Source organism: Taudactylus pleione, unplaced genomic scaffold (assembly GCF_031769625.1).
Source record: "Taudactylus pleione unplaced genomic scaffold, aTauple2 ptg000015l, whole genome shotgun sequence".
Taxonomy (NCBI): domain Eukaryota; kingdom Metazoa; phylum Chordata; class Amphibia; order Anura; family Myobatrachidae; genus Taudactylus; species Taudactylus pleione.
This window is the reverse complement of record NW_028284417.1, coordinates 25,644,349-25,667,313: the sequence shown is the minus strand read 5'-3', so window position 1 is coordinate 25,667,313 and position 22,965 is coordinate 25,644,349. Positions and strand designations below refer to the sequence as shown.

General features: G+C 43.3%; 1 protein-coding gene across 1 annotated transcript in view; it reads left to right on the top strand.

Annotated features, from left to right (window-relative positions):
* The window catches only part of MDN1 (midasin AAA ATPase 1), a 389,265-nt gene that overhangs the window by 189,606 nt on the left and 176,694 nt on the right, over positions 1–22,965 (top strand). Inside the window, exons 45-49 of the mRNA XM_088472042.1 lie at positions 6,657–6,773; positions 7,049–7,257; positions 7,606–7,754; positions 11,572–11,768; positions 13,121–13,341. Of these exons, the coding sequence (XP_088328168.1) occupies positions 6,657–6,773; positions 7,049–7,257; positions 7,606–7,754; positions 11,572–11,768; positions 13,121–13,341 (893 nt within the window). The remainder of the gene's footprint in view (positions 1–6,656; positions 6,774–7,048; positions 7,258–7,605; positions 7,755–11,571; positions 11,769–13,120; positions 13,342–22,965) is intronic.

The following is a 22,965-nucleotide window of genomic DNA, read 5'->3' as shown; positions in this document are numbered from 1 at the left end:
TATCTGACCGAGCTGAAACTTTGCACACAAGTTACTGTTATGGACCCACTAATTTTCTGCACTATTGAAATTTCAAATTCGCAATTTTGTTTTTTCGACCCACCCTATTATTCACTGCTACCCTGAGCATTTCCCAGACTGCTATTCATCTCTAGCTAGCAAAACCTGTACAGATATCCACTGCTGTCCAGTGCAATTCCCAGACTGCTTATCTACATATCCAGTACATGCATGCATTATTACTCATTATCACTCGCAGCCTGCAGAGTGCACATCCATTACCTGCAGAGTGTGCAGCCTATTCTGTGTGTACAGTATACCACCCATTGCCAGCAGGGTGTCAAACTTTACCAGTGTGTGCAGTTACTTCTCTAGCACTGCGTGCTCCTGTAACATACTGTATGATTGCAAGCTCCTCTAGCAAGTGCCTGCTTCTGTTGCAGGGCAGGAGATCAGTCATTCTCAGCTTCATTGCGATTCACATTCTGTTGTGACACTCCCAAAATAGCTCCAGTAATTCTACTGAATGAGGAAGAGTGTCATAACACCACCTACGTTTGTTCACTCTAGCAACCACCACTATAGCTTAGTGGTCCCAGATCAGTGTCTAAGCAAGACAGACATTATTGTAATGATGGCACTCCAAAGTGGTGATGGTTATTCTGTACCTCGACGACCTGCCGATAAAAGCACAGCTTTTGGATATTTTAGCACAGCAGCTGACTAGATGGATTACAGCTACTATTCATCAGGCATATGTAATTGAGCTGGTCACTGTTCCCTACTTGAGCAGCTCTTAGCCGGTGCGACATGATGACCTATATTTAGGCAACAAGTTTTGTGCAAAACTGTGGCTGAATGTACCCTCCCTTAAGGCCAGCTTTGTAAGGTACCCATGGTTGGTGTCCCAAAGATAGGAGGACAGAGAAAGGAGGATATTTGTTGCCCTTAAATCAATTTCTCTTAATCCATCTGAGGAATACTGCACTCCATACCTGTTATTGCATACTGTGTTTGTTCACGCTAAGGTTTCAGTGTGGTACTTGTTTAGTGTGTGTATGTGTAGGCTCTCATTTGAGCCTTATTCAAATATAAAATGAGGTCAGATTGGTTAATTAGGCATCATAGGTTGTGGAGTGTCCCTGCTCCTCACAGCACCCACTACACCTCATGGTTGGCAGTGTCCCCCAGATAGAGTAGGAGGAACGGGGGAAGTTGCTACTGGGCAGTCTGATGGGGCCTGGATCCACCCTTGTCGATGATCCCTGCAGCAAACTGATTTCTAGACAGTAGGGAGGGGGTATATTGGTGCTAGGGACATTGTATGCGGCGTAGTCACTCCCGGAAAAGGGGTGTGGTATCGCTGCAAGGGAGTAGCTTCACAGGATACGCTGTCCCTGCGAGCCCCCCCCCCCCCCCCCAATTTATTTTATTGAAACTGGGGGCAATGGGGTACAATATATATATATATATATATATATATATATATATATATAATAGCGTTCCCGCTATATAAGCGCCCTGCCCTAACAGCCTGCGGGAGCCGTTCTCACCCGCGGGACGCAGTGTCCCGCGGGTGGACAAACATGCCGCCGGGCGCATGCGCCCGGCATCTATTCTCCCTTTCTGCAGCGCTTGGGGGCTGCCCGGCATGCCCGTAAGCGCCGGGCACGCCCCCAAGTATGACGAAAAGGGGACGCGTCTTATAGACACGCCCCCTTTTCATAACCACACCCCCTTTTCGGACGCGCGCACCTTCGGCGCGCGTGCACAAGATTGCCCTATATATACACACACACACGGGAAAACAAAACTGAAGGGCACTCAACAGGACTTCCACAGCCTATGTAGATTCAATCAAGAAACCAGGCAGAGCCAGATGTACTGTCAACGTTTCAGCACCTTCTGCTGAAACGTTGACAGTACATCTGGCTCTGCCTGGTTTCTTGATTGAATCTACATAGGCTGTGGAAGTCCTGTTGAGTGCCCTTCAGTTTTGTTTTCCCGTGTATATTATACCTTCTTGGTTTGTTGTGGCACCGGGGCAATACATATATCTTTAGGAGAGTGCCGGACTCCTACATGTTATATATATATATATATATATATATATATATATATATATATATATATATATATATTCACAGTCAGGTGCATAAATATTGGGACATTGACAGAATTTTCATATTTTGGCCTCTATTCACCACCACAGTGGCTTTGAAATTAAACAAACAAGATGTGCTTTAACTGCAGACTTTCAGATTTAATTTGAGGGTAATTACATCCAAATCAGGTGAACGGTGTAGGAATTACAACGGTTTCTATATGTGCCTCCCACTTTTTAAGGGGCCAAAAGTAATGGGACTATCAACTCAAAAGCTATTTCATGGACAGGTGTGGGCTATTCCCTCGTTATTTCATTATCAATTAAGCAGGTAAAAGGTCTGGAGTTGATTCTAGGTGTGACATTTGCATTTGGAATCAGTTGCTGTCAACTCTCAATATGAGATCCAAAGAGCTGTCACTATCAGTGAAGCAAGCCATCATTAGGCTGAAAAATCAAAACAAACCCATCAGAGAGATAGCAAAAACATTAGGTGTGGCCAAATCAACTGTTTGGAACATTCTTAAAAAGAAAGAACGCATCGAAGAGCTCAGCAACACCAAAAGACCCGGAAGACCACGGAAAACAACTGTGGTGGATGACAGAAGAATTATTTCCCTGGTGAAGAAAAACCCCTTCACAACAGTTGGCCAAATCAAGAACACTCTCCAGGAGGTAGGTGTATATGTGTCAAAGTCAACAATCAAGACAAGACTTCACAAGAGTGAATATAGAGGGTTCACCACAAGATGTAAACCATTGGTGAGCCACAAAAACAGGAAGACCAGATTAGAGTTTGCCAAACAACATCTAAAAAAGCCATTACAGTTCTGGAACAACATCCTATGGACAGATGAGACAAAGATCAACTTGTACCAGAGTGATGGGAAGAGAAGAGTATGGAGAAGGAAAGGAACTGCTCATGATCCAAAACATACCACCTCATCAGTGAAGCATGGTGGTGGTAGTGTCATGGTGTGGGCATGTATGGCTGCCAATGGAACTGGTTCCCTTGTATTTATTGATGATATGACTGCTGACAAAAGCAGCAGAATGAATTCTGAAGTGTTTCGGGCAATATTATATGCTCATATTCAGTCAAATGCTTCAGAACTCATTGGACGGTGCTTCACAGTGCAGATGGACAATGACCTGAAGCATACTGCAAAAGCAACCAAATAGATTTTTAAGGCTAAAAAGTGGAATGTTATGCAATGGCCAAGTCAATCCCCTGACCTGAATCCAATTGCACATGCATTTCACTTGATGAAGACAAAACTGAAGGGAAAATGCCCCAAGAACAAGCAGGAACTGAAGACATTTGCAGTAGAGGCCTGGCAGAGCATCAACAAGGATGAAACCCAGCGTCTGGTGATGTCTATGCGTTCCAGACTTCAGGCTGTAATTGCCTGCAAAGGATTTGCAACAAAGTATTAAAAAGTGAAAGTTAGATTTAGGACTGTTTAGTTTGTCCCATTACTTTTGGCCCCTTAAAAAGTGAGAGGCACGTATAGAAACCGTTGTAATTCCTACACCGTTCACCTGATTTGGATGTAATTACCCTCAAATTAAATCTGAAAGTCTGCAGTTAAAGTACATCTTGTTTGTTTAATTTCAAAGCCATTGTGGTGGTGAATAGAGGCCAAAATATGAAAATTCTGTCAATGTCCCAATATATATGCACCTGACTGTATATGCGAAGTCTGCTGTGGTCTGTTTTCCAGCAGTAGAATCCATTAGAGATGTATCCTCCTACACCTATCCTTTGTGGCATATGGCCAGGGCCGGATTAAGGATTGTGGGGCCCCATAAAAAAATGGCCACTACGAGGGTATAACGCAGGATTTAGAGTGGGGAGAGATAGATAAGATATATATATATATATCTATCTCTCTCAGTTTATATATCTATCTGTATCTCTGAGAGAGAGATGGATATAGATATATACAGTATATATAAAGAGTGGAGGGAGAGGGAGGAAGGGACAGGGAGGGAGGGAGGGGAGAGAAAGGGAGGAATGGAGAGGGAGGAGAGAGAGAGGGAGTAAGGGGTGAGAGAAAGGGAAGGAAGGAGAAAGGGGAAAAGAGGGAGAGACAGAGGAAGGGAGGAGGGGACAAAGATGGAGGAAGGGAGCTCACACACTAACCTCTTGCAGCTGCAGCAGGCAACCCATCAACCTTCTGATGGGGCAGGCAGTTCACTGCATAAAGCCCTGCCCCCTACCCGTGCACCTGCAAATCGCAGCATTGTCAACAAGGGGGTGGGGCTTCCTAGACAGCCACTGTCTGGTGAATTAGAGGCCGTGAGACTGCTGTGATGCTGCCGGAATCAGATGCCAGCCAGGGTGAGTGGCCAGGTTCCAGTCATTATTTTAGTCTGTGCTGTGAACCCCAAGGTGTGGGGGGGCCCTGGACGACGACCCCATTCGCCCCTCCTATAATCCGGCCCTGCATATGGCATGAGAAGCTTTGGGTAGCAACTACATACATTTTCCAGAATTTTGAGTCTTATTTTGCTAATAGCGTACTAAGTACTCTTCTTTTCTTTTGTCACAAATAAATTGGTATATAGTAGCCGATTACGCATAACGATGCGTGTCACGAGTCACTCATACTTGTATACAAGTGTTTTGCGCCTTGTATCATTATGCTTCTTTATACCAATTCCTTTGTTGCAAAAAACTCATCCTAAGGAGAGCACTTAGTACACTATTAGCAAAATAAGACTCCTTATTTTGGAAAATGTATGTAGTCTGAGTACAAAGGCAAAACACATAGGTATTATGTGCTTGCTAATAGTGTAGTAAATAATTGGGATCAGTATGGCACTTTAAGTCCCATATTTTAAGCAATGAGATGCATGGCACGGTTAAGTCGCAGCAAAGTCTTTGGCGCACCAAACGTGCGAGATATATATAGGTTATTGGCAAGGTACATACGAGGGCTGATTGAAAAGTAATGACCGTTTTTTTATTTAGAATAAGATGACTACACAGGATCTGAACATTTTTAATTTCCAAAGTAGTATCCTTCACATTCAATAAATTTTTTGCTGTGTTTCAACAACAATTTTAAGACTTGCAGACTGTTTTGTAACATCACTTTTAGATTTGCAGCTGTGGAATTTTTCACTTCATAATCTGTTGAGAATTTCTTTCCGCGCATTTGTTTTTTGGGGGTGTACCAGTGCTGTCCCATTAATTTCAGTCAGTGCTGTCAAAGCAACAGCAGCAACATGTGTTTCCGGCATTTCTTCAGCAAATATGGTCTTTTCTTCCTCATGGCTCCACGCAAATGGGTTTTCAGAACGTTTGCATAGTAGTCACTATTAACTGTCTGTGCTGTAGGATCATAACGGCGCATCAAACAGCAGAAGCATGACTTTACACACCAAAGGATTTTTTGGGCGGAGGCGAATTTCCGTGTTTCCATACATTGCAATGTTTGGATTCCGCATCATAATAACAAATCCACGATTCGTCACACGTCACAATCAATGTCAGGAAATCGGGTATCCTCTCCGACATTGGAACGGTGTTCTTGCACAATTCAACTAGTCTCATCTCTCTTCTGTGAGATTTTTGGGTACCCACCTGGCACACACGCGATGCGTTTTCAGTTCCTTTGTCACAATATGCTGAACCCATTCGAATGAGGTGCCAAGTGAAGCCGAAAGTTCGCGTAAAGTTAACCATCTGTAATTTTGCAACCTCTCCGCAGCTTTGGCAACGTTGACATCTGTAACTCCGGTGGTTGGTCTCCAAGAACGCGCTTCGTCAGTCACTCGTGTATTACCCTCTTTGAAATGAGTTCTATCACTGAAATACTGCAGCACGGCTAATTTTCTCCACTGTATGCTTGCCGTAGCATTTCATGAGTTTCATTTCCACTTTTTCCAAGTTTAACACAAAATTCAGTCATACATCTCTGACGTAATCTCACAGACACGTCTTCCTCATCCGCCATGACGAAACATACGAAGATCTTCCACTGACTGTGATCAAACAAAGAAGACTACGGCAGTCCAACGGCAGGTCCAGATACATGATGTATGCGCTTCACAATAACCAGCATAGCGTTGCCACATCTTAAGGCAGTCTCATTACTTTCCAATCAATTCTCGTATGTACCATAATTGAGATTATGGTCAATATTGAAAGGACTGAAAATATGAACTTGAGGCATTGAGAGGTAGAAATTAAAACAACTTCATAAACTTAAATACATTATGCCAGGCATAATTGAGGTAGTATTAGGTCAATGGGGTATATGTACTTAGCCTTGGAGAGAGATAAAGAACCAACTAATCAGCTCCTGTCCTTTTTCAAACACAGCCTGTAAAGTGACAGGAGCTGATTGGTTGGCACTTTATCTTTCTCCAAGGCTTAGTACGTCTACCCCAAAGTCTCTTGAGAACATTTTTATTTTCGTAGATAAAAAAAACATTCAAATCATTTTTTTCTTTCTTTTTGAATCTGCACATTTGAGACTGTGAAAGTAGAGCATTGTACTAGCTGTGTTGTCATGATTTCTTTTCCTTACTTTTTTTACAGTTCATCTGTTTTGGATCGCCTCAATGCACTGCTTGAACCTGGAGGTGTTCTTACTATTAGTGAGCGAGGCATCATTGATGGCACCACTCCAACTATAATTCCTCACCCAAATTTCAGGTGTGGCCTTTAATTTATTTATTTTTACCTATTTTTCTTGCTATATGCTACATATTGGGACTTTGCAGTAAAGAACCGTTATAGGATTATATATTGGTACCGGTCGCCTTTGGGTCACTTCTGCACATTTCCCTCCCCCCATCCCCTACACCCCCGCCAAAAGAAAAAGAAAAAAACATTCAGATTTTTCACTTAACCATAATTTGAACAGTTTTACTATTCATTTAATTCATATGAGTGTCTGTTATATCTGTTTGATATTCTATAATACACAGACTGTTTTTGTCAATGGATCCCTCCCATGGTGAAATTTCCAGAGCAATGCGGAACCGTGGTATTGAACTGTATATATCTGGGGACTGTGACTGGTCCAAGCTGGATTGTTTTGATATCCGGACATTACTGCATGGTTTGGGCTTGATCGGAGATCATGCGTGTAATGCTTTGATAGCAGTGCACACAGAAATCAAAGAAACCATAATTGGTAAGCAGAAAATACTGGTGGTGGTGCTTGTATAGGTTTGTCAGATACAGTAGCTCAATGATCTGCACTTTGTTTCTAAACACGAGGCTGTTCTCACCATAATGAATAAGGTTTTGTTTCACCTACTAGTTTGTACTAAAAACAGCTGATTATTTCAAAGCATCATTTTAATTATTAGTAGTTTCTGGTAATTACTTATTCAAAGGTTGAAGTGGAGTGCTTAGTAATTGTCAATATATGTTCAGTAAATATATTTTATTTAAATAACATTTGTGTTCTTAGGTTAAGCTTCTTGATATATGAATGTTGGCTAGACTGGCTTTCTACTGAGCTGATATGTATTTCCAGGTTCCCCTTGCAGCGCGCTCTCTCATCTGCTCCATGCTGCTACTCTGATATCCCAACAGCTGCAGAGGGGATGTCACTTGGAACAGGCTTTCCAAAGAGCCTGCAGTGAGGTGTTTACTTTCTCGCAGCACTCACTTGTGGCTCAGAGGGTGAGTTCTGTCATTCATTACTGATGCCTAAATGCCAACATTGCAGATTATAATATGTGATTATGGATTAAATATCTTTATTTAAAATAAAATATTTTCTAGCATCCAATTGTGAGACACTGGGTATAAATGGTGTATGATGACAGATGCTTGGGCACTATACCTTTTCTGTTATCAGCTCAAGCTCCTCCCCTTAATACTGATAATACACTATTATCTGGTAGACACTGTCAGATCTTTGGAGCATCCATTTGATGTTCCTTTTCTGTCTGGTAGTGATGCTTCCTCGGCTGCTAAAAAAAAAAAGTAAAAAGAGAGGTAATTTGGGTGACTGTTAGCTCTGGACTGGCCCACAGATATTTTAAGCATTGTAGCAGGCGTGGCTTGGCGCTGATCTCCAAGACCTGGAGGCAGGGGAGTAGCGAGGGTGGTTCCAGAATTGATCGGATGAATCCTATAAATGACAGTTTTTAACTTAGTGTGCAGTACCTAAAATTAAATTGCATAGCTTTGCAGCAGTCTCATTGAAATCCGGTGTGGTGATTGCCTCGATCTCTAGAACTTTGAGACTTTGTACATCTGTGCATCTGTTATGAATACAGACTTGGAAGAGAACATCTCTATAATGTGTAAAGCTATAGAATATATGTGTGAAGCTTCACTTGATGTGTTGGAATTTTTTGGCAAAACTATATCTGCAGGAGTAATGGCAAAAAGGGCTCTATGATTATGTTCTTGGGCAGCGGATATACATTCAAAGATGTTATCTTATTACTGTTTACTGCTCATTGGTGATAAATTGTAAGCAATCATACTTAAGTCGACTGGAGGTAAATCTGTAAAGTTGCCTCAGGATAGAAGGAACAGGTATCCTTTGCCATCTCCTAAACCGTTTAAAGAAGCAAGAAGTTATAGACCTGGACGCCAATATAGTGGCAGATATTCTGCAGGGATGACAAGGAGGTCCTTGTCTCTGTTTTGGAAGAGTCAATGATTATCTCGAGTCCCTGACACAAGTGTCAGTAGGGGGCAGACTTCTAAAATTTGCAAACCAGTGGAGAATTACTGTTCAATACAATTGGGTGTTGGAAATGGTGGCTCGAGGATATCGAATAGAGTTTTTACAAATGCCAAAAAAAATTAGTTTGTGTAGTCAAGAGTTCCTGTAGTTTTGGAAGTCAAGGCTCTGGAACACAGCTTGGAGAAAATTATCAACTCAGGAGCCATAGTTTGTTTCATGGTTAGAAGAAAGAAAAGGTTTCTTTTCTCCAATATTTCTGGTAGAAAAACCTGGGGTTTCAGAACAATACTGAACCTCAGACAACTGAACAAGTTTGTGAAAGTGAAGAAGTTCTGTATGGAAACGCTGAAATCCGTTCTGTCGGGTATAGGCCGAGAGGATTTCTTTGTATCAATAGATCTAAAGGATGCCGATTTACCTGTTCCTGTGGACAGAAGACATCAACAGGTTCTGAGAGTCTGTGTCGTGGGAAACCATCTACAAGTTACTTGTCTTTCGTTCGGACTGGCCACTTCCCCGAGAATGTTTGCAAAGGTCCTTGTGACTCTTATAGCTCATTTAAGAGATCAGGGGATAATTATCTGGGCATATTTAGAGGATCTTCTAATTGCTGAAAGTTCAAGAGAAATTGTACAAAAGGCTGTAGACCGAACGATAAAATTCCTTCAAGAGCGTGGTTGGATTATAAACTGGGAGAAAAGCCAGTTAAATCCAAGACCACAAATACAATTTCTGGATGTCTGCATAAGACACTCTAAAGTATGTAATCGCACTATCAGAAGAAAGACGCAAAAAGATTTAGAGCTTAGCCTCTTTTTTTCAGATATGCATCAAAATACTCTTACGCTTTGGATCACGCCTATTTGGAATTATGTCTTCCACTATAGGCCTAATTCCTTGGGCAAAATGGAGGATGAGAAGGTTACAGTGGGACCTACTCCGATACAGCAGAAAGGGGTTTACTCTATCCTATCGAGTAAGCATATATGAAGACACAAGTGATTCTCTATTTCGCGGACAAATACAGAGCTAAATCCAGAATAACTCCATTGTCAGAAAATCCAGGTTTTGTCTTAACCACCGATGCAAGCTAAGGAGGATGGGAGCACAGCTCCTTGAACACAGTCAGCAAGTAACTTGGACTATTAAACCTTTAATGGAAGTGTCAAGAATTTTGGAATGGGCCGAAGAACACCAATTCTTTGTCTACCCTTCATGTACCAGGGAAAGACAGTGTTGTTGCAGGTTTCCTCAGCAGACACCATGCATTACCAGGAGAGTGGGAATTGGATGGGATGAGTATTTCTGAACATATTAGTAAAGTTTGGTCACCCACAAGTAAATTTGATGGCAACACATCTAAATGCCAAGCTACCAATTTTCTTTTCCGGATACCACAAGCCAAAAACAAGTGGAGTAGATACTTTTTCCCTAATATGGAACTTCAAACTGGGCTATGTGTTTTCACCGTTTACAATGATTTCCCATGTACTAGAAAAGATCAGAGAAGATTGAGTGAAGGTAATAGCTGTTCTTCCTTATTGGTCAAAAGAGTGTGGTTTCCAATGATGATGAGAATGGCTTATGGAGACCCTTGGATTCTGCTGATCGTATCATGGCTGTTGCATCAGGGTCCGTTGGTCCATCTGAATCTCCAAAGTCTTCATTTGACAGTGTGGAAATTGTACGGAAACTACTGGGACAGAAAGGACTGTCTGAACAAGTACTCGCTTTCTTGCTTTCATAAGAAATTGTACTTTCTTTAGATATCGATTACAGAACCTGGAAAACCTTTGCACTCTGCGCCAGTTCAAGATTTGATGATATGAAGTCTGACACGCCACAAGTGTTGCAGTTTCTGCATGATGGATTTGAATAAGGTTTAGCGACTTCAACCCTTAAAGTACAAGTAGCAGCATTAAGTGTGTTCTTGTAAAACTGTTCTGTCAAGTAATGAAAAGAATAAGGCCTTAAGTAGGTCCGTCTTACCCCTTGGGACTTGTCTAATAATAGGAGGACGGGATGTAAACCCACGAGTAATGGCTGTCATGAAGTATTTCACAGAAACAATATTATCAGGTAATATAATTTGCTGTTATCTCATCGTCCTCCTTTTATACTCTTGATTCTGTTCTTTTATGGCTTTGCTAGAAACCTAAAAAGTCCCTGACCATAAATATGGCTATAGAGGTTTATGTTACTAGCTTTAGCGCTTTCCAGTAAATTTAGTATGCCCAACCTCCTGTCACTGCACTCTATACCCCATTGTATCCAGTGCTCCTCAATGGACTGAGAGAAAAGGATTTAGCTTAGGTACAAATATCCCATTACTGATATTTTTTTTAAAAATGTATTTCAAAACTATTTTTCTGAAAACATATTAAAATTGTCCTTCCAGTAACTTGCCCCTCATTCCTGCGCAGCCTTGTTCTGCCTCAGAGTAAGCTTAAACTTGCCTACATTGCACAGTATATACACAAAAGAACTCTCTCACACTTCCAAACCATGAACACATGAATTTATAGCTGCAGTTACTTAACTGGAGTAGCTTAGTGTGAAATCCTTGGTATGTTAAATTGTACATTATTTCTTGAATTACTCTATAAAACAAATCAAGATATTTGTAAGTGTTTTGTACCTGTAGTGTGAATAATTTCACTGCTAACATTCTTTCTTTGAAATTTTAAATAATATAATAGAACGGTTTACATTTTTAGTAAAATTTCTATAAATGTCTACAGATTTATTGCAAAAGTAATGTTTGTATAAATAGCCTACATGTACTTTGTGTTGTAGCAAGTGCAGGATGTTATTTGGAACCAGATTTGTACGCTGACACCCACCTATGGAGATTGCTTGTTATCCCTTGGTTTGTGGCCAGATAAAGTACCATGCGCTGTTCTTTCTGCTGAAGACTCAGTCTTATCTACTGTTTTACGAGATGGACATATTCTTGTTTATATACTAAACAGACATATTATACGGAAAAACAGGTAAAAACAAAAATTTATTTAAATTGCAAATACATTTTTTTTAAAGGTGTTTTTTTTTTTTGATTTAACATAAGCCACCTAAATAAGTATTATTTGCAGCAGGTACAGATGTGTCCTTATACACCTAGCGTTTTTGCGCTACATGGTGCAAAACAAACAACACAACTTAGATACTGCACCACAGATATCTAGTTTTGAATTTTCCCAACACGGCGTGTCATTTTCACACTACAGCCGCATGCAAACAGCATTGTAGTGTACTTGGGGCTTCGTATTCATACTTGTCTTGTAAATGTGACTGGGTAAATTTGCAGGATGTTGCGTGGTGGGATGCATGGCAAGGCTCAGTCATATCGGTCCTCTGTCTCTTGCCTTTTTTCTCAGATTATTATCTTTCTCACACTGCTATAGCATGCAAATCCACTAGTTAAATAGATGGCATCTGTAGAAAGAATGCAAAATAACAAAAAAAGAAAAGTATACTGGTGGGAGGAGAGGGGAGCAAAAAATGGTTCTTTTTAAAGGGGTGTGGGGGGGTTATATAATAAGGATTTATGATCCCTGGGGGCACTATTGCCTAGAAGGGATGGGAAGTTATTTTATAATGTGGTTCTATGGACACGGGGGAAGTTACAAAACAACCCATAGAGATTATATATATATATATATATATATATATATATATATAATATATATATGCCCGGTGCTCCTCCTAAATGAATAAATATGTAAAGGACTCCCAAGTCAAAGGGTAAATCGACATTTCAGGGCGCAAACCCTTTTATGAAGACTATTCTGGTCTTGATAAAAGGGTTTGCTCCCTGAAACGTCGATTTGCCCTTTGACTTCGGTGTACTTTATTACAAGAGTGTCGACAGTTCTTGAGTGCTGTCCAGCATTTCTACATAGAGATAGCTATAGATAGATATCTATCTAATTTTTTTAAATATTATTAAATATAATTTTTACATTTTATTCAATAATAAAAAAAACTTTCTATTTCTGAGTGGTTTTCTGGGAAAAAAAAATGTCAGTTAAGTGGTTAAACCACTATTTAAGGTTTTTTGTTTGCATAAATCTGTAGGACAGCACAAACAGCCCTTGTTACTTTTTATTGCAACTTTCAGCCTTGTTGGGGCTTGGACATCTTTATCTTAGATAACATAATACGCATTTTGATTGTACACCTTCTGACAACAGTCTGTTCCTTTACCGCCTGTACAGTAATTTTTCTCCCTAAATGCATAGGGTTCACAAGTGTCATTTATTCCTTGCATATACAGTACAAGCTGCAGAAAAAATTTTGGCCACATAATAGATTTCATAATGGATCTCTTTTACAATTATTACAGAAAGGTTCCACTTGCGGTACAAGATCTTCAATTGTCTGGACAGTCATCCTCTACAGACGGTCACAATTTTAGTCCTGTGGACATAGAAATACTTTGGATGGATGATCCTGCAGTTATTCAGCAGTCTATTCAGCTGGTTATTGAGAAGGCAACATCACTAGACTGGATGCTAAGGATGCGTTGGCTGTGCCACCTAGCTAAGAAACTGCCAGCTGATCTGGGTATGTTGATGTTTTTGCTGTGCATTATTCATTTTTCTCCTTCATCCACTAGGGGACACTGGAGCTTCATGACAGTGGGGTATAGACGGTGGGTTGAGTTGAGCCTGGCACTTTAAAAATCTACAAGTGTGACTGGCTCCTCCCCCTCTATGCCCCATCAGCCCCAGTTTTTAGAATGTGCCCGAGTAGAGCCGGTGCACAGGGGCTGTCTCCAGCCCTTTAAATTTATAAAAGTTGTAAAAGAAATACAAAGCAAGAGGACAGGCAGACTGTTAGCTGTGACAGTCTGCCTGCAACGTGGGAGCCGCCTGAGAGGGGACCACACGGCTACTGCAGCCTGTGTCCGGTCACCCTATGGAGGGGAGGCTGCCTTTTGGCAGTGAAGGAGTCATCAGACTCAGCGGGGCCCGCCACAGCTAACACTGGCTTGTGTCCGGGTCCCCGCTCTCCCCTCACTGCCCAGCGCTCTGGCCGCAGCAGCCCGGTAAGTAGCACACCTCTCCTGACTAGCAGGAGAGGTGTAAATAATCTGCTGGGTCTGAATACAGCGCGCGGCTGTCAGTGCCACGCTGGTGTTGCGATAGAACACCGGCGCTGGCTGTTAGGTAGGCGCGCTCACAGCGGTCCTGCCTCTGCGTGCCGCTGCTTGTGTAAAAGGCATCAGCACGTTTATCACTGGCGGCGGTCGTGCCGCTGGCCCCCGCTGTCAGTGCAGGGACACAGAATAAGTGTATGCCGCGCACATACAAAGCGGCAGCCATTAGGAGGAGGAGCTTATAGGTCCCTCCTCCTCTTCCTCCTTCACTGCCTGGGCTAGTTTGGCGCGCTCTGAACGGGAGTGGCGCCTCAGAGAACATTCCATGATGGCACTGAGCGGAGGGGGAGAGGAGAAATCTGACAGCTTCTACAGGGGGTCTGTAATTACAGAAGGTGGTTTTAACTACCTTCTGGTCCTATTGACTGCTCCTCCCTTATATGCCTGTCTGCCCCTGTTACTGAGTTGCATTATCCTTGAAATTCTGCTCCTCCTATACTGCTCTGCCTGCAATTTGAGTAGCATTATTATTGAAATTCTGCTCCTCCCTTATTGCGCTGTCTGCTCCCATACTTGAGTAGCATTATTATTGTAATTCTACTTATACTCCTTCTGCATTCCTGAGTTGTATGTGGTGCTTGTCTGTGAGTACATGATGACATCCAGGACAGAAAAAACTGCATCACAAAAGCTGTTTGCCTGCACTAAGTGCAGGAAGAAATTAACCTATGCTCGCTCCGAAGGGTCTTCCCTGTGCGAGACGTGTGAAGCAGACAGTGCTAACACGCAGTCTGTCACTCCCTCCTTCATAAATAGTTTGGCAGGGGTCATGGCGGACCTTTCTTCTGAATTAGCCGCTTCCCGTAGGGAACGGGAGGCTGCCAGAGATCTACCTGGCACATCTCACCCTTCTTTTCTAGCAGAACCAGCGTGGGCTCAGAATTTAGTCCGCTCGGTGAATAGCCTTGCTCAAGCGATGGGTTCTGCGTCTAAAGCTCCTGAAGCTACGGTAAGTCGCTCATCTAAGAAGAGGGCTCTTCCGGCGGTTCTCCAGTCGGATGAGGATTCGGCAGCGGATCACTCGTCTCAGGAGGAAGGGGAGATGCTGGACGAGTCAGACGTAGAGACTTACTCACAAGAACCTGAGGCATTGCAAGGTATTGACGCACTCATTCTAGCGGTAAGGAAAGTTCTTAAGATTTCTGGCCAGGAAGCTCCAGAATCGTTAGAAGACTCCTTATTTGCCAGGTCACAGAAGATGGCCGTCACATTCCCTGTTTCTCTCCAGTTGGACGAACAGATGACGGCAGCCTGGCAGAATCCGGACCGTAAATTCCAGATTCCTAAGCGCTTTTTCTCTCTTTACCCATTTCCTATGGAAAATAGGAAGAGGTGGGAGACCCCGCCACCTGTGGATTCTTCGGTTTCTCGGTTGTCAAAGAAGACCACGTTACCTGTTCCAGGAGCTACTACATTGAAGGAAACCTCAGTGCGGAGATTAAAAACCACTTTGAAATCCATTTATACGGCAGCGGGTGCACTTCTCCGGCCGGCCTTGGTAGGATCTTGGGTCAACAAGGCTGTGGAAAAGTGGGCGGAACAATTGACTGAGGGTCTTAGATCCAGCACTCCGCGGGCAGATCTGATTACCTTGGCAGAACATATTCAGGAGTCTGCTGTATACTTAGGAGACGCCTCCAGAGATATCGGCCAGGTAGGCGCTAGGATTTCTGTTTCGGCGGTCTCTGCTCGCCGGGCACTTTGGCTTCGTGCCTGGCAAGCGGATGCGGAGTCAAAAAGAGCAGTGGAAGCTCATCCTTTCACAGGCGATATTTTATTTGGTCCAGAGCTGGACAAATGGATCTCGCTGGCCACTGGAGGTAAGAGTACTTTTCTACCTTCATCAGCACCTCCTCCGCGTCGCTCGTTTAGGGGACCTTCCTTTCGTTCCTTTCGAGCATCTGCAAGATTTCAGGGACGATCGCGAGGTTCGTCTTCAGCGGGGCGAGGAGGCCGTGCTAGAGGACGTCAAGCAAATATTGCCCGCCGTCCAGATCCCAAGCCAGCAGACAAGCCTGTGGCATGACGGGCTCCCATCCCATCTCGGAAATCCGAAGGTGGGGGCTCGCCTCCAGCGTTTCTCGGAGGTTTGGAGACGGACTTCTCCAGACACTTGGGTTCGAAATCTGGTATCTCAAGGGTACAAGATCGAGTTCGCTTTCACTCCTCCTGGGCGTTATTTTACAACAGGTTTGCCTGTCGATCCCTTAAAGCAACTAATTTTGCGTCAAGCGATCGAGAAACTTTTGCTGGCCGAGGTCCTTGTGGCGGTTCCCACTGCACAAAGACAACAAGGGTTTTACTCAAACCTTTTTGTGGTTCCGAAACCAGATGGGTCAGTCAGACCCATTCTGAATCTGAAATCCTTGAACCAGTATCTTTCATTTCACAGGTTCAAGATGGAGTCTCTCCATTCTGTCATTGCGGGACTAGAGGCAGAAGAGTTTCTGGTGTCGATAGATATCAAGGACGCCTATCTGCATGTCCCAATTTGGGTTCCTCACCAGGCTTTCCTCAGATTTGCCATCAGGGAAGCTCATTTCCAGTTTCAGGCCCTGCCATTCGGTCTCTCGTCAGCTCCCAGGGTATTCACCAAAGTGATGGCCGTCATGGTGTCTCACTTGCGCTCTCGGGGGGTGACGATAGTTCCGTACCTAGACGATTTACTCATCAAGGCTCCGACGGCAGAAGTCCTTTTACACCAAGTGTCCCTTACACATCAGATTCTCATTCAACATGGATGGATTGTGAACTTCCAGAAGTCTCAGTTGATGCCGTCCCAGAGACTTCAGTTCCTAGGAATGATTCTAGACACTGTTCTGCTTCGTATATTCTTGCCAAGGGACAAGGCCATAGCCATACAGGAGCTGGTTCGTCTGGTGCTCAGACCCAGGAAAGTATCTGTGCATCTTTGCATCCGTCTCCTGGGGAAAATGGTGGCTTCCTTCGAGGCCATCCAATTCGGCAGATTTCACTCCAGAATATTTCAACTGGATCTTCTGTCTCAGTGGTCCGGGTCCCACCTACAGATGCATCGGCTGGTGCGTCTGTCTCCCCGGACCCGCATATCCTTGCTCTGGTGGCTTCGGACGGAGCATCTGTTAGCGGGTCGGCGCTTCGGAATTTGGAATTGGACCTTGGTCACCACGGACGCCAGCCTCCGCGGATGGGAAGCGGTGGTTCTGGACAATCACTTCCAGGGGCTTTGGTCACAGCAGGAGTCCCTCTTACCAATCAATGTTCTCGAACTGCGGGCAGTCTACAGAGCTTTGATACAGGCTGCTCCTCTGTTACGAGGACTTCCGGTTCGGATACAATCCGACAACGCCACGGCAGTGGCATACATAAATCGCCAAGGAGGAACCCGCAGTCGGATGGCTATGAGAGAAGCCAGTCGCATCCTTCTGTGGGCAGAAAGACACGTAGAGGTCATTTCCGCAGTGTTTATTCCGGGAGTCGACAACTGGGAAGCGGACTACCTCAGTCGTCAGGATCTTCATCCCGGGGAGTGGTCCCTTCATCCCGAGGTCTTTCATCAACTGGTTTGCAGATGGGGGAAACCACAGATAGACCTGGTGGCATCTCGGATAAATCATCAACTACCCCTTTACTGCTCCAGGACCATGGATCCGGCAGCGGTGGGAGCGGATGCTTTACTGATCCCTTGGCCGTACAGCCTTGTGTACCTGTTCCCACCGTTTCCGCTCCTCCCTCGGATTCTCAAGCGGATCAAACGAGAGTCGTCCACCGTCATCCTAGTGGCTCCGGATTGGCCTCGTCGGGTTTGGTACTCCGATCTATTATTCCTTCTGGCAGACTAACCTTGGCCTCTTCCGCTACGATCGGACCTTCTACAACAGGGTCCATGTGTGTACCCGGATTTACGGCGGCTTCGTTTAACGGCGTGGCTATTGAGACCGCCATCCTAAGAAGCCATGGAATTCCTAGGTCGGTCATTCCTACCATGCTTAGGGCTAGAAAACCGGTAACATCAGCGCATTATCATCGCATTTCGAGGGCTTATATCTCCTGGTGTGAAGGTCGTGGATCCTCCACTTCCTCGTTTCATTTACCACGTCTTCTTCTTTTTCTTCAAAAAGGCCTCGATGCGGGATTACGCTTGGGATCGCTTAAAGTGCAGATTTCTGCTCTTTCTATTTTTTTCCAGCGTCGCCTAGCTCTGATTCCGGAGGTTCAGACCTTTTTTCAAGGGGTACTTAGAATTCAGCCCCCCTTTGTGCCACCCACGGCTCCTTGGGACCTGAATCTTGTTTTATCTTTTCTTCAGTCATCCACCTTTGAGCCTTTGCAGGAGGTGGAATTGAAGTATTTGACTTGGAAGATGATCCTTTTATTGGCCCTGGCTTCGGCCAGACGTGTGTCTGAACTTGGAGCCTTGTCCTGCCGTTCCCCTTACTTGATTTTTCACGAAGATCGGGCGGAACTTCGTACCCGACCTTCCTTTTTGCCCAAGGTGGTCTCGGGTTTTCATCTGAATCAGCCGATTGTAGTGCCAGCGTTGTCGGACTCTTCTGGGGATTCTCACTCCTTGGATGTGGTTCGGGCACTTCGCATTTATGTGTCCCGTACTGAGGGGCTACGTAAATCAGAGGCTCTGTTCGTCCTTTATGATGCTAATCGGCGTGGCTGGCCTGCGTCTAAACAAACTTTGGCCAGGTTGATTCGTCTGACTATTCGTCAGGCATATGTTGCTTCTGCTAGACCACCGCCGGTATCCATTTCTGCGCATTCTACGCGCTCTGTGGGTACTTCTTGGGCGGCGCGTAGAGGTGTCTCGGCTTCGCAGCTTTGTAGGGCAGCGACGTGGTCTTCGGTTCATACTTTTGTACGTTTCTACAGATTTGACACTTTTGCGGCTTCTACTTCAAATTTTGGTCGTAGTGTCTTGCAGGGCGTTCAGCACTCTCCCCCCCCAGGAGGGTAGCTTTGGGACGTCCCCACTGTCATGAAGCTCCAGTGTCCCCTAGTGGATGAAGGAGAAAGCAGGATTTTGGTACTTACCGTTAAATCCATTTCTCCGATTCCACAGGGGACACTGGACGCCCACCCAGTGCTTCTTGCCTGTTCTCAGTTGCTTGTTCTGCTTCAGTTCTGTTGCAGTTTGGTCTGTTTTCGTTGTGTGACTGTTTATCACTGCAGCCTGCTGTGTTCTTGCAGTGTCAGTATATTGGATTGTTTCTTTTCCTGTTCTCCTTCTCTGTTCTTCAGTCTGTTCTCCGTCTCCTCTCGGGCTCAGTTCTTTAAAACTGGGGCTGATGGGGCATAGAGGGGGAGGAGCCAGTCACACTTGTAGATTTTTAAAGTGCCAGGCTCAACTCAACCCACCGTCTATACCCCACTGTCATGAAGCTCCAGTGTCCCCTGTGGAATCGGAGAAATGGATTTAACGGTAAGTACCAAAATCCAGTTTTTTTTTTTGTTTTTTTTTTTACTTTTTATTCATGCTTATCCATTGTTTCTATTTTTTTGTTTTGCCACCCAACATTTTATTTTTTTAAACAATGTGATACTGTTTTTATTTGATTATTTTCTGTATTAACTGGATGTCCAAATAACACATGATAGAACTCCTACATTCGCTAGTGACTTTTTCAGATCAATATATTCATATACAGCAGACTAAATAACCTAAGGCTAGACAGAAAATCAGACGTCCTCCGCTTATACCTGGTGCTCAGAAGAACACAGCTGAGTTGATAATAGAAAATTGGGAGAGAACGTTAAATACATTGTAAATAAATTATAATAAATTGAGATCTATATCTTCCACAGGGCACAACGCTGCAAAACCTAATGTCAGTTGCCAATCTAACATGAAAAACTACAACCATATAAAAAGAAATAAGTTGTGCTACTGTGACTGTGTAATTGCATGTGCTTGATTGATCAAAAATCACCTTAGTCTCTCTGAATCATAAAATATAATATTTATTCATTAAACATACAATAACACTGTAAAATATCATAAAATGTGACTCTTAAATAAGAGTATTTACTGCATATCACAATGATACAATTGTTGCAACAACTCATGTAGCCATTAGAATGTATCCATTCAATATATTATTCCCCAGTAAAAGAACTTGATTTGAGTCAATTTGTGAATAATAAAGTTCAAAAGCTCACCGCTTGTTTCCGCATATGAATGCTTTGAATTTCCAGCAAATACTTGATGTGAGTTAGCGTCCAGCTGGCACTTGTAGTGCGCCAGAGCTCACTGGTGGAATTGACTAGTGGAAGGAGCACTGGATGTAATGGGAGACTCAGCAGAACAGCGTTGCACTCCACAGTAGGAAAAGCCATGAAATATCCACCTGGCACATGGGGCGGAGTGGCAGTTGTAGTAAGGCAAACGTCCGTCCGACACCGTGGTCTGAGTGACGGACTCCTGTTACCGGCAGCAATGTGTTTTGGTGGCACTGTTCCACGTCCTAGCTGCCGGCTATTGATGCTCCAGTCCAATTCGGAGCTCACGCCTCACTGCGTGTGTGTAGATGGTAGCGGTGAGCAGCAAGCTATGCTGAGTTGCAGAACACTGATCAGTGTGTGAACCCCTTCGACGCGTTTCGCTCCCCTCTTGGAGCTTTTTCAAGATAGGGTTATTCAATCCATATCCTTCCCTTAAATAGGGTTCTCAATCAAGTAAAATCGGCTGAATTTGATTATTTCAATTACCTCTTATACTGATTCAGAGAAGCTCTCGGCTACTACTGTAATATACCTCAATCTTTCCTATATTCAAATAGGAATTCACATATTACCCTATATAGAACATATATAGAAAATCTATAATAATAGATACTCATGCACTTAAATATATATATATAAATAAAAACAAAATTCACATACATAATATAATACATATAATCCCACCTGTTATTCATCTCACTTTAAATTCTCACCTATAACTGAGTTAACAATACTGCTTTTTTGCTTATACATATAAAATTCATTTAGACTTCTACTCATATTATCCATTATTCTATGATTTTCAAATTTATATTATTTTTATTTCTCTATTCCCCATCATTCTCATATCCGCATATACACACAAAAATGTCCATGTATATCCACATAGACATTTCATACGTGTGTGTATATATGTGTGTGTGTGTGTGTGTGTGTGTATATATATATATATATATATATATATATGTGTATATATATATGTGTATATATGTATATATATGTATATATATATATAGATATTTATTGGTTTACATATTCATTTTTTAGTTATTCCTTCGTTGTACAGATAGATATTTCATATTACATCTTTCAGTTAATCCAATATTTTCCTCTTTCTTCATAGAGTACTAATTATATCACATTATTTATCCAACTTTTCACACATGCATACATATATATTTTTATTTATATTTTCGACATAGCTTATTAAAAAAAAAAATACTTACCTTGAACCCTGCGCCAGCGTCGCGTCCAGTCCGCCGGCTGCTCCTCGGAACTATGGGGGAGACGTCATGACGTCTCCCCCATAGTGCCAGTGGGGACAGCCGGAAACTGGAGTTCGGGAGAGAACTCCAGCCTCCGGCTACACCGCGTCGCTGCAGAGAAGGATCCGGGCGCCCACTGGTAATAAATATTACCAGCGGACGTCCGGCTTGGAGCCTCTCTGCAGCGCCGGGCTGGAGGTCACTGGCAACGGGTACAGCAGCGCACCCGGTGCACGTGCACCTCCAGCCCCCCCCCCTAGTTGTGGCCCTGCTACATACATGCTAATGACTACATGAGTTGTTGCAACAATTGTATCATTGTGATATATATACTCTTATTTAAGAGTCGCATTTTGATATTTTACACTGTTGTATGTTTAATGAATAAATGTTATTATCTTTTATGATTCAGAGAGGCTAAGGTGATTTTTGATCACTCAAGCACATGCAATTACACAGTCACAGCAGCGCAACTTAGTTCTTTTCAATATATTCATATGATTGAACCAGTTAACAGGATAACTGCAGTCTGAAATGGAAAATAGGATTTCTTGCAGTGGTTTGATGCAGACATCTCTGCAGTTAGGGGCAGGGCTTTGTAAGCGTCCAAGTCCACTCAACTTTGCTGAATACCAGTCTGTGTCCGGTTTCCCGATTTCCTCAGACACAGGAGATTTTTGGTTGTGTCAGATCATCTTTGGTTTTCGTTACTTTTCACTGAAAGATTTTGCTTTCCCTGTATATCTGTGTATGTAAGAAAATAAGCACTATTGCGGACTCCTGAAGTGTGATTAATAACAATATTTTATCCCTATCCCTCCACTGCTACTAGTGTCTCCTTATGCCGCATATCCACTACACGATATTGCTCCATGAGCGATATCGTGTAGTGTCTCCCCGGCAGTAGTGTGCTCAATGTCCTTAACGACTCTGAGCACACACACTGAACGATATCATTCACGATCTTGTTCAGTGCCAGCACCCTCCCTCATCTCTGAACCTGCACATATCATCAGGTTGGACAGCAGGTTCGGGCGATGAGCAACGTCCACAACCAGTGCATCATTAGTCGTTGACGGCATATCCACTAGACGATATAATGATCGATTACGATATTGTTATCGTTCAATCGTTCATTGTATCGGCTAGTGGATACGCGGTTTTATTTGTTAAAATCTTAACTATCGCTGTTTCACATACTAGTGTCTAAATATTCTGTCACATTTAATTGAAGGTCTGACTATACAGATGGAGCAAAATCTGTCAGTGAATATACTACTTGTGAGACCTTCACTGCCATCACATGTAAAATTTGCCTGTAGAGATTATACAGATGTGTTCTCATACAACTAGCCTCAATACGCCATCTGACACGAGACGCCTGGCACTAATGAGCCGCCAGATCCCGTTTGACTCGACTTGCGCCGAGCATCTCTTCATCCAAAGTTGCATATTAGCTGCAACACATGAGACAAACCCCTTCACAAGGCTGCACTGATTAATTTGATGTGACGCCCTCCCCTCTCCACATAACTTGACTCCTGGATCGCAGCC